The sequence below is a fragment of the Chiloscyllium plagiosum genome, unplaced genomic scaffold (assembly GCF_037043375.1).
Source record: "Chiloscyllium plagiosum isolate Xiang-an unplaced genomic scaffold, Cpla_swu_hap1 HiC_scaffold_43, whole genome shotgun sequence".
NCBI classification, from domain to species: domain Eukaryota; kingdom Metazoa; phylum Chordata; class Chondrichthyes; order Orectolobiformes; family Hemiscylliidae; genus Chiloscyllium; species Chiloscyllium plagiosum.
In genome coordinates this window covers 15,683,719-15,696,001 of record NW_028270181.1, presented here as the reverse complement: position 1 = coordinate 15,696,001, position 12,283 = coordinate 15,683,719, and the positions used below count along the sequence as shown (strand labels likewise).

Here is a 12,283-nt window from a genome sequence, read left to right as displayed (position 1 = left end):
GCCCTCTAGTTCTGGACTCCCCAACCCCAGGGAAAAGACTTTGCCTATTTATCCTATCCATGCCTCTCATAATTTTGTAAACCTCTATAAGGTCACCCCTCAGCCTCCGATGCTACAGGGAAAACAGCCCCAGCCTGTTCAGCCTCTCCCTGTAGCTCAGATCCTCCAACCCTGGCAACATCCTTGTAAATCTTTTCTGAACCCTTTCAAGTTTCACAACATCTTTCCGATAGAAGGAGACCAGAATTGCATGCAATATTCCAACAGTGGCCTACCAATGTCCTATACAGCCGCAACATGACCTCCCAACTCCTGTGCTACAGGTCTGAGCTACAGGGAGAGGTTGAATAGGCTGGGGCTGTTGTCCCTGGAGCATTGGAGGATGAAGGGTGACCTTATAGAGGTTTATAAAATCATGAGGGGCATGGATAGGATAAATAGACAAGGTCTTTTCCCTGGGTTTGGAAGTCCAGAGTGGAGGGCATAAGTTTAGGGTAAGAGGGGAAAGATATAAAAGAAACCTCAGGGGCAAATGTTATGCAGTGGGTGGTGCATATAAGGAATGAGCTGCCAGAGGAAATGGTGGATGCTGGTAATTACAATATTTAAAAGGCATCCGGATGGGTATATGAATAGGAAGGGTTTAGAGTGATATGGGCCAAGTGCTGGCAAATGAGACTAGATTAATTTAGGATATCTGATCAGCATGGATGAGTTGGATAGAATGGTCTGTTTCTGTGCTGCGCATCTCAATGGGAGCCAACCATTACAGTACCTTTGGGATTATTCAGTCCCTGCTAGTTGTATGTTGAATTACACAACATAATTTTAAACACACCAGAGCAAAGCTGGACAAAAAATAAGTCCATTTCTCTTTTTTTCCCCATGGTGCAACTGCAACCTCAGTACAAAGTGTATTTACATATGGATACTTCTGCCAAAGTTATAGAATTTTTAAATTAATTATTTCTTGGGATATGAGCTTAATTGGCTAGGCCAGCATTTATTACATCCCAAATTGCCCAAAGTGCACTTTGCAGTCAACCACATTGTATGGGTCTGGAGTCACATATAGGTCAGACTAAGTAAGGACAGCACATTTCCTTCCCTATAGGACATGAATGAACCAGATGGATTTTACAGCAACTCACCAGAAGTCTCCAATAAGCACTAAGACATCGCTTGGCTGGTGGTGTGAAATCCTTCATGTACGCCCAGACTCTCAGCGCCACTGTACACAGCCCATGAAGTGGGTGTCGGACAGAGTGGGGAGTAGAGACTGTCATACACCTCCTTCTGAAGGTGCCTTTGTAAAGGAAGTCTGGAGGAAGATGCAGTGGTTTTTGTCGAGGTGCATCCTGAACTGCTCTGTGAAGATGGACTCTGTGCTCTACGGTCTGTTTTCCGGGACGCACACGAAGACAAGCATCAACCATGCCTGGAGGACAATCAACTCAGTAAAAGACACTCTTTGGTCTGCCTGAAACCTGCTTGTCTTCCAGAGCAAGGAATTGACCTCGACTGAGCATTGCAGACATTCCCCAGTCCAGGACCATGTGCCCAGGGACACACTAAAGACTGGGGCAGCTGCTGCCAAGGCATCGTGGGAAAGCTCACTGTCTGAGGCCTTTCAGCCAAAGTACAATGGGGGTCCATTCAGTTATTGGACTTCCCCAGTGCCTCAAATATATATAAATAGTATCTTGCATAAGTAAGAAACGGGTTTGGAATTGTCAGGAAAGTCAAACTCCAATATTTGTCTGTTTCTCCAAAGACAGCACTGAACCAAACTGCTTTAGCGATTACGTATATATATGTTTTATTTATGAATAAAGTATCGTTTTGAAATTTTAGAAAAGGATTTTTACAACAACTGGCAGCGGTTACATGATCACCATTAAGCTAACTTTTTACTCCAGATGTTATCTTTAAATGGAATGTCACACTCTGCTTTGGTGGGATTCAAATCCATGTCCTCAGAACACTGGCCCGAGTTGCTAGTCCAGGGTTGCTAAGGGGAGGCAGTGATAATGTCACAAGCCCTAATAATCCAGAAGCTCAGGCTCATTTTCCGGGGCATGAGTTCAAATGCCACCGTTGGCGATGGTGAAGTTTGAATTCAATCAATATCTGTAATAAAGACAACATTAGCCTAATGGCGACCATGCTAAATGTTGTAAAAACCCATCTGATTCTCTAATGTCCTTTAGGGAAACAAACCTGCTATCCTTATCCAATCTTACACGTGCATCCAGACCCATATGTTGACTTTTAACTGCCCTCTGAAATGGACCCACTCGGATCAAGGAGCAACAAGAGACAGGCAGGAAACATTGGCCCAATAATTTTTTTTTGGAATTATCAGTGTGTGACACCTCCAAGGGATTTCAACACTCAATTTTTTCCTGCTACCTCCTGTGAACAGGAGTTGCATCTCTTAAATTTTATTTCTTATGGTACCCTTCCGTCAGAGAATTAATGTTATTCCTCATCTGACCAGACTATTGATCTTCACCATGCAGTCAGCGATCGGTTATAAGGCAGTTTTCACAAGTGGGTAAGACAGGATATCCAGGTCTCTGAGTAACTAGGCCACATCTTTGTACCAATGCCCAGCTCCTTCCTGGCTTTCATTGTAATATATGTTGTAGTCACAACAATAAAGAAGACTGTCAATGCTTTTACCAAAGTACTTGAGATGATATATACTTTCCAGATTGTGTCTATCTATTTTATTTGGCTGTACATTTCCTGCAGCAAAACTTTTCAAAATCCCAGTTGAAAAATAGTCTGTAAAAGACTTTTGTTCAGATGCAGGAATAATAAACAAACAAATGCTTTCCATACTCCTACATGATTTGTAACAGATACTAATAGTCCCTAGTCATGACAGAAACAACTGTCATGCTGGTGTCACATTCCCTTCACTGCTGTCTGCTGGAGTCACGATCCCCTCACTGCTATCTGCTAGTGTTACACATCCCTCACTGCTGTCTGCTGGAGTCACGATCCCCTCACTGCTATCTGCTGGTGTTACACATCCCTCACTGCTGTCTGCTGGTGTCACATTCCCCTCACTGCTGTCATGCTGGTGTCACATTCCCTTCACTGCTGTCTGCTGGAGTCATGATCCCCTCACTGTTATCTGCTGGTGTTGCACATCCCTCACTGCTGTCTGCTGGTGTCACGTTCCCCTCACTGCTGTCTCCTCATGTTATGTTCCCTTCACTGCTGTCTGCTGGTGTTACACATCCCTCATTGCTGTCTGCTGGTGCCACGTTCCCCTCACTGCTGTCTGCTGGTGTCAGAGGGGCCTCACTGCTGTCTGCTGGTATCACATTCCCCTCACTGCTGTCTGCTGGTATCACACCTCCCTCACTGCTGTCTGCTGGTGTCACAGGTCCCGCACTGCTGTCTGCTGGTGTCACATTGCACTCACTGCTGTCTGCTGGAGTCTCACCTCCCTCACTGCTGTCTGCTGGTGTCACACCTCCCTCACTGCTGTCTGCTGGTGTCACGGGTCCTGCACTGCTGTCTGCTGGTGTCACATTGCACTCACTGCTGTCTGCTGGAGTCTCACCTCCTTCACTGCTGTCTGCTGGTGTCAGACAGCTGAGCGTGATAGATATTCAGTGTCATTTTCTGTACAGAAATAAAAGTCCTGACCCCAGGTAATACATTTGTGATGATTTCTTTGTGCACCACAACACAGTTAGATCCAAACCTGAGAACACACAATTATACCCCCTCAAACAAACCACTAAACAAATGACATTTTAAAACACAACACACAAAAGCACTTAACAAAAATCTTTTCAGGAAACGCAGGCTTTTGTCTGTGTTAACATTAGGCTTGAACAGAATGTAAAAGTCAGTGCTGCTTATCTTAGATGGAAACACAATGGAGATCATTTTATTTCAGTGGTGTAAAACAGATGATGTCAGGTAGATTGCCCTTGTTAAAACATCAAGTGATGTTTATAAAGTCTCTCTCTCTTCAATAGTGTGATATTATTTGCAATTGTAAGGACCATTCTGGATGACATCTGTGAGGCAGAAACTGAAGCATCTCCCTTGCTTCTTGTCTGCCCACCTCCTCTTCCCACCCAATAGCTGGACTGTCACCTGCTCCCCCCCTATTCCTACATATTGAGGTCCCAATAGCCCGTCCATCTCTGAGTAGCACCATAATTTGCCCATCCCATTTACCTTTGTGTTGAAATACTTTGAATGTACAACAGACCACAGGTTACTCAGTCCAGCTCTATGCTGATATTTTCACTCTACATGAGACTGTCCACCCCCACCCCATCGCTCCTCCCCACCAACACATTTCACCCTATCAACCCAACATATTCCATTCTGCTTCATTAGGCTGCAGTTGCTCCTTAGTTCCCCATGTTGGTGGTGCTGATCTTAATTAAATTGCTGTCCTTCAAAGAGAGCAATGAAAACTATTCCTGACGTTAGAAAATTGAAGTTAGTTTTGAAGAAGATTTTGTTGTGAAATTTTCCAATGGGCCATGTCATATGAAGGGAAGTATCACAACGTATCCATCTTTGCGAAAAGTTCAAATCCATGGATCCAGTTAAATATCAGGAAACTTGGGAGACGTGAAAAAAGTCAACGTAACTTTTCATCACAAGGTCAATATAAGGAGAACAGGTTACCCAAGGAAGCCAGTATTGAGGAACAACGTGTTTAATTGGAAGCTAACTCCAAGTCTGAGGCATACCGATGAAGGTGGGTAGTGGCTGTTCATAAAAAGGGATTGGCTCACAGGGCTGAACACCATTCTGTTGTGCATAAAACACCTTGAATTCTTACACACAAACCGTGAGTGCAGCACACACAATGGGACAAGTTGCATTCAGAACTTCTGGACACCCTCTTTGACCTTATCCCTCTGTAAGGTATGAGGTTACGCTCAGTAGTAATGTTCCATCCTCCACCCTTACCTCATAATATTGGAGGCATCTTCAGCGTCAGGATCGGGACAGTATTTGTTTGCCAGAATTAGACAGGCATCTGATGACTCTATCTGAGACACGGCAAAACATGAAAAGCCAATGAAAGGCATGGATCAGAAGGAAAACTCAACAAATCAAACTCAAACACAATTCAATGAACTGATATTCAAAACATCTGACTTAACTAGATTGTACACATCTAATAAAATTTAAGATAGAGCTTAATTACAACCACTCCCTTATTTGCCAAGTTTTGAAAGCTGCATGAAAGAAACAGTGAAAATGATATGTTATCCTGACCAATCATATTTATGAAATGCTAAAACGAAATGCCATTTACAAATTAGAAATCTTGGGTTCTTCACAGAGGATCATTCATATCCTGAGAAATCCGGTTCCTCATATTACAGCAGAAAAACACTCATTCAACACACACACACCAGTGTCTTACTGCTGCTGCTTATTGGTAGGCTGCAGCACCTAACGGGGAATCAAGTTGTAACCCTGTGGCCTTTGTAGATAATTTAGCCAACGGAATGCATGGCATTGGTTGGTCTAAAGGGGTAAATGAAAGCTGGGGGACTCCTTCACAGAGAGGGGTGTTTAGAATGGTGCTTGTACAGACAGCCATTACTGACTCACCTTGGACATCGAGAAGTCTCTGCTGGGTTGTAAAAATGACTTGGCAGCAGTAGATAATGATGTTTGCACGTTATGTAAATGAATAAAAAGCAGAGAGAATTCTAATTGGCTGAAATTGTTGTTTACTCAGTGGTTTGGCCTAATTGAACACTCATTTATTACACTTTCAAACTTAGTTAAGGAATTCACCAATCAGAAAAGCTTGTTGTACATCATTTTACATTTTCAGTCGTGTTGGTATTTAGTATTCACAGGGAAAAGACATCTACATACAGAGTTCTAATAGCACCCTCTTGTGGTCATGTGTATATGTGTATATGCATGGACATGTATAGAATGCCAAAACCAAATCGAACTAAACTAGTTTTATTTTTGTTCCAAACTCCATGACTACTCTTAAACTGCAATAATGTCACAGTCCCACACGAAGGGTGAGATTATGGTTTCCCTGTCCAAACAAACTTGGGTTGGACAAACTAATCACAAACCTCCAGAGGAACTTAAGAGAGCTCTCTCTGTAATAGAAAGCCTTAAACATCAGTCACGATAAAATTGTGTGGTACACAGGTGGACTTGCCTTCAAAAACGGCTGCATCAATTGGGTGGCTGGGGGAGTACAGCCATGGTTGAACGTCTTTTGGGTGCATATGCTGAGCAACCAGAGAGATTTTTCAATGTTAAGAATATCCTCATGATGCTGATAATGCAGCTGTCAATGAGACAGCTGGAGAAAGGAAAAAGGCGATACTTTGGGCTGACACAGGCCCAGGACAGTATGAAGCACCCACAGGTTTGTCAGGAAAGGAAAAATACCTTTAGGAATACAAAACCGAGGGTTAACGTTTATTTGTTAGCAGATGCAAGATAGGAAACGTATGTATGTACATTCAGAATATTTTGTACATGTTTAAATTGTGTGAGAAGTGTGGCCATTCGTATATCTATGTGTAAACCCAAACACATTAAACTAGTTTGACTACTGTACCAGACTCAATGCTGTACATATGGGTATTTTTGTTCTGCAAAGATATTACCAGAATACCCAATTCTTACTGAGCTCCAGCCAAGTAAATGAAGGAAAGGCACTGTCTGGTACACTAGTATGACAGACTCACTTGGTCACCAATACCGGAGCTCTAAATAAAATTGCCCAAATTCATCGTAATTTCTCTCAGGATGTTTGCAGTTTTGTTCTTTGGATCTGTGTTCATTAGCCATTGGTCAAGACGTTCTGAGAGACATTTCAGGATCCTTCCATCACTCAGGGACAAGATTTGGATTTCACACCAACCTGGACTCAATGTTAACACAACTCCAAAGCCACAGGTATCAAGTAAATAACATGCTGAGAGACAGAACCCAGGATCAGCCGAAGAGAAATCAAGGGTATATTATTATTATTACCAATAGATGGACGCCATGACATCCAATTACCTAGAGTTTATATTGGTCCAGAATTGGCTGCAAAAATAACTGAGTTTAATGAACAAATTGTTATTAGTGTGTAAATAATGCAGCAGCTCATGAGGGAGCTGGTATGCCGTGAGTTGCGAATCAACATAAATCTCTTGAACTTTTTTTTAGAATTAGGATCCCTACAGTGTGGAAACAGGCCCTTTTGGCCCAACAAGTCCACACCAACATGCCAAAGAGTATCCCACCCACACTACATTTCCACTGACTAATGCATCTAAGCAACACATTCCTGAACACTATGGGCAATTTAGCACAGCCAATTCACCTCACCTACACATCTTTTGGTTTGTGGGAGGAAACCAAGCAACCTTACACAGACACGGGGAGAAAGTGCAAACTTCACACAGACAGTCGCCCGAGGTGGGAATCGAACCCAGGTCCCTGGTGCTGTGAGGCAGCAGTGCTAACCACTGAGCCACCATGCCGCAATTGATTTATCATCAGTTTTGAGTTTCATGAAATTATAGAGTTTACTCAGAAAGGTCTGGAGGAAGCTCCATCTGATACTTGGAGAAGTAAGACTCTGTGAAGGACAGGATGTATGATCCAGCAATGGAACTCTGCTTCTTTAGAAACTGAAACTTTGGAGTTTCATTCCCATATGTAGTGAATTGTTGCGAGAGGCTTTCAAAATGTACATACTTTTTCCTTAATCTGTCTTTCCTCAATCTTAAGTTGAAGGCTGAGGGAAATAAATTTAAGAGGGCATGCCATGAGATGTCTGAATCCTGCCTTCTCTGAGCCACGGTCAGTAATTTGTGCCTTTGGATGCTCTGAAAATCCTGAGGGTAGAGATATATGCCTGAAACACCAGGCAGCATTGTGTAACTTGCTATTATTGCACGCAGGCATAGTCAGCAGGAATAACTACAGTCAGCTTCAAGAATTTCCAATCCCAATAGCCTCTGGGTGTCATATAGACATCAATAGACAGCGGCTGTGCTATTGATCCTCATGTTTGCCGCTATATGATCCTGGGTTCTGTTTCACTGCATTTCACATGCCGCGTGGATTTTCTTACACTAAATGAGATGCAGGTTTCTAAACAAAACAAAAAAACGCATCCACTCACAGTGTGTTTGAAAAAGAGCAGCTGATAAATTCAAAACCGGGGTTGGGGTTGGGGTGAACCTTTTCTGAGTTTAACCAAACTTTACTGCCCTGACTGAGATATAAGAATTCATCATATCAAAGCACTCAAGGCAGTAAAGTCAGAAAAAGGATACAGGATTACCTTGACTCTGGCTAGATCGTGAGGGTTCAGGACAGAACCTTGGAAGAATTCCACCTGAGTAAAATGTCTTTTAAAAAGGGCTTCGAGCTCAAGGTTAGGGGAAATACTGGGGAGACAAAGACAAATTGAAACAGTCAGCAGCAATTCTTTAAACAAAACACAGGCATAAGTTAGACAAGAGAAATACAACCAGTGATAACAGATTGTATGTTATTATAATAATGTTAATACAAATCAATTTTGGTTGAACCTAATAAGAAGTGACAATTTAACCTAGAGATTACCTCACTGATCGAAACCCCATTGTTACTGAGATTGAGAGTTGAGACTCTGGCTCTACTTCCATTAGCAAGACTCATGCTTTTCAAACATTTATCTCTTTGACCAAGGTTTTATTTACCTGTTTTAATTTCATTATGTGTCCCACTATTACATCGTTCTTCCTAGCAACGCCTTTAGACATTTTATTATTTAAAGGTGCTATATAAATGCAAGTTATTGTTGATTGGACCCAATGCAGAACAACATTTCAAAGGTTGCTGGGTGGTGAAATACAGTGTTGGGCTATTTTTAATGTTCGGAATAAGGTTATTTGTCCTACAAATCAAACTCTATTTGAAAAGCAGAATGATTTTGTCACTAGGCAACTCGTAGCTAGCAGAGCAACTTGGATCTACCAACCACACCTTGCATAGCACAGGTGATGGTGTAATGAACCTTTCATATAAGCCACACAACTGGAGACCTAATAGAACATAGGATCATATTTGAATGGTATATGAGATAATTATATAATCAGAAGATCACAGCCCGTTGTGTCTGAGCTAAATTTCTGAAGGAGCAACCAAGTAATCTCAGTTCCTTGCTCCTTCCCCATATCTTTGTAATGTTTACCTTTCTGAGCATGTGTCTATCCCATTTGGAAAATTACTATTGCATCTACTTCCAATACTCTCTCAGGCAATGCATTCCTGCTCATAACTTGCTACATCAGAAATACAATCCCGCCTGGCCTGGCTTCTTGCTTACCATGTCCTGCTATCTACTTTATCAAAATCTCTCAATCCAATCACAGCAGGTTCTGATAACCCACTGACTTCAAGCATTATTGCTAACAAAAGGTTTTACGACCTTTCTATGAAGAATATTTTCCGGCTCTGACACTGTCAATAGTGAAATCATGAGTACAGTACAAGGAGACCAGGTTAGGGAGTGGGCTAAAACAGGGCCTTCTTCCCAGGGAAAAACAATAGAAAGTGTCCTCCACAAACCCTCATGGGTTTTACAAAGACAAAGACATGACTTCAATAAAAATTTGCTTCTCGAGAATACATTCATTTCAGGTGGATTGGTTTAATTTTCCATCCTCTCTCTGTGTTTTGGGACCTGTGAAGAATGTACTTAACAGTGATCAAAAGTAACATCTTGACACATTTCATCAGCTCCTTGAAACATTCATGAGAGACTCTGCTAGCCAAATACGACAAAGAGCCTGCAATTAAAACTTGGAGCCTCACAATGACAGCAAGAAGCATTTTCTTTCTAAGCCTGCAGTCTCGCTCAACACAAGGCACACGTGTTGGGAATTGATGAGCAGTGTCACCAAGATGGCAGATAAAAGTTTGCATTTCAGGGTTCCCTTCTTGCAGAGCCCTGGATTACAGACTGACCTCTTGGTGCCACTGTGGACTGGGGTAAGTCCCCTCCCCATAGCCCACATGGAATCAGGTAATCACGGTATCCTCGGCTGTTTTACCATCACATCTGCCAAGTCTCAGGGATACAAGGAAATGACTGGCCAAGTCTTCAGCTGGAGAACGGCACAAATCGTTAAAGAGATGGAAACTGGGAACATTAATACAGGGATCTTTTAAAAAATATATAAGTCCTGAAAGGTTATTGATAGTAGACAGCAATGTAGAGCTGAGGTGCAGTCAGATCAAATAAAACAGGCTCGAGGGGCCAGATGGCCTACTCCTGCTCCTAACCCATACGCTCGAATGAGTAAGGAAAAGGAATATCTAGATTTCTAAATCCTCTGACCACTTTCAGTCAGATCCAAAGGGGAACTGAGTTAGTGCCATCTACTGGCTCCATGAAAAATTACAGAGTATTACTCATTTATTAAGGAATGTTGAAAATAATTAGAATCGGTCCTCAATCAGGCTACGTCAGATTGACAGAGTAGACAAGTCCTTTCTAGGAAATGAGATTTTAAAAATAGTTTCTCGAATTATGGGCTTGAAGTGTGCAAATGCTGGAACCTGGTATGGTTCAAAAGCACCTTCCTATGCGAAAACTAAAAGAAACCCTTACTTATGCAATAACTATCCCCTTCCCACTTCTTCCTGAAAGGCATTGACTTTTGGGGCATGTATGGCTCCATTAATGCCAAAAAGCCACCATTAACATGTCAGTTGAACAGCAAGTGTTTATGGACTATTCTTCTTTTAAGTGTACCATAACCAAATCAGATTCTGTTGCTACTCAATGGTCACAGGTACAAAATTTCCAAGTGTTCACCACTCAGGGAGTTACCTGGATTGAACTGTCTCTACCTGATCCAAGTTGGACGAAAGCCAGGTCGTGAGCATGGGCATGATAAGCTCACTCAGCAGGATAGGCCGCTGGGAAGAGGGGTTTGGTAGAAAGAGAGTTGGCCTCTGATGTTTCTCGTCTGCGTGGCTTACTTACTCACTGCTTAGTCTTGCACAGCCTTTGATGGAGCTCCTGGGATCATTTTACATTATTACGATCTACAACCAGCTTAGGAAAATCAGCAGCTACAGATGCTGCTGGGGTGAAGTGAGTGAATTGTTCAGCTCCCCTGCTGATGTGCTAATCCAGAGAACAGAAGACTGGAACCACAGGCAATGAATCAAATCATCACTGCTATCAATAATATAGCTCACAGTAGTCCAGCCAAAGCTAGTCATGCTAATCTATTTACCATCATTTCTAAAATGAGATAAAGCAGCGATCTTATTTAAAAAGATGTTTTATTCCAATAGACACACTTTAGCTTACCACTCCCCATGTCTTTTTCAACATCAACTTGTAATGCATAACATCAAAGGCATTTCATGGGTTAGACTAAACCTGTTGGACTATAACCTGGTGTTGTGTGAATTTTAATTTCATGGGAGTGATTACCAACACATTTTGACACCAAGCTTTTTAAGTGGATACTAAGACAGGTAACCAAACGTTTGTCAAAGAGATAGATTTTGAGGTGTATCCTAAAGTAGAGATGGAAAAGCCTGCCAAGGGACTTTCAGATCTTGGAGCCCCGTGTGTCAATGGTGAAGGGAAAAGTGCTGAAGATGTGCATGATGTTGAATTGAAGGAGTGTGGAGATCTTAAAACACTGCAGATGAGAGGAGCTCTCAGAGTTAGGAGATCTGGTATTTATGATATCACACAAACAGGAGACCTTTGTTTAAATGGGCTTCATGTTAACAATGGCTCAGGGATAGGGTCTCAGAATCTTCAGTATAATGGTTAGACTGTGCTAAATCAGCTGATCTCCACTGAGATAGCAGCAGTGCTACAAATGACCACATCACCTTGGATCTATGAGTGCAACTTTAGCCTCATCGTGGATTTAGTGTTTTGGCACGGACTGTTTATTGACAAATCACCTCATCCTTTGCCATTTTGAGGGTTGCATTTTGCCAGCATCTTCTGATTTTAGTATCACATTTACAGGGATATTTTCCCCACAAGCTCTTCCATGATGTATTAAAAGGACAATGAATTGGGAAATAGGTGGAATTTCAGTGGTTGGCAAGCTCTTCCAAACCATATTGATGTTTATTAATGCAATCCTTAAAAGTATGCAGAATGATTGTGGAAAATCATAGGTACGTCAGCATTTCCTTTGTTTTTCCAATTTTCTCAAAAACTTACACTGCATAGAAGCTGAGTATGGAACGGATCAGGAGTAAGCAGTTACATTGT

The 12,283-nt window shown here is 42.0% G+C and overlaps 1 protein-coding gene across 16 annotated transcripts in view; it reads right to left on the bottom strand.

Annotated features, from left to right (window-relative positions):
- The window catches only part of LOC122541861 (calcium-activated potassium channel subunit alpha-1), an 847,529-nt gene that overhangs the window by 223,508 nt on the left and 611,738 nt on the right, over positions 1–12,283 (bottom strand). For all 16 annotated transcript variants that reach the window (XM_087982321.1, XM_087982311.1, XM_087982314.1 and 13 more), the window contains exons 11-12: positions 8,324–8,429; positions 4,960–5,042 (exon numbers count right to left, since the gene is read on the bottom strand). In XM_087982321.1, coding sequence (XP_087838447.1) covers positions 4,960–5,042; positions 8,324–8,429 — 189 coding nt within the window. The remainder of the gene's footprint in view (positions 1–4,959; positions 5,043–8,323; positions 8,430–12,283) is intronic.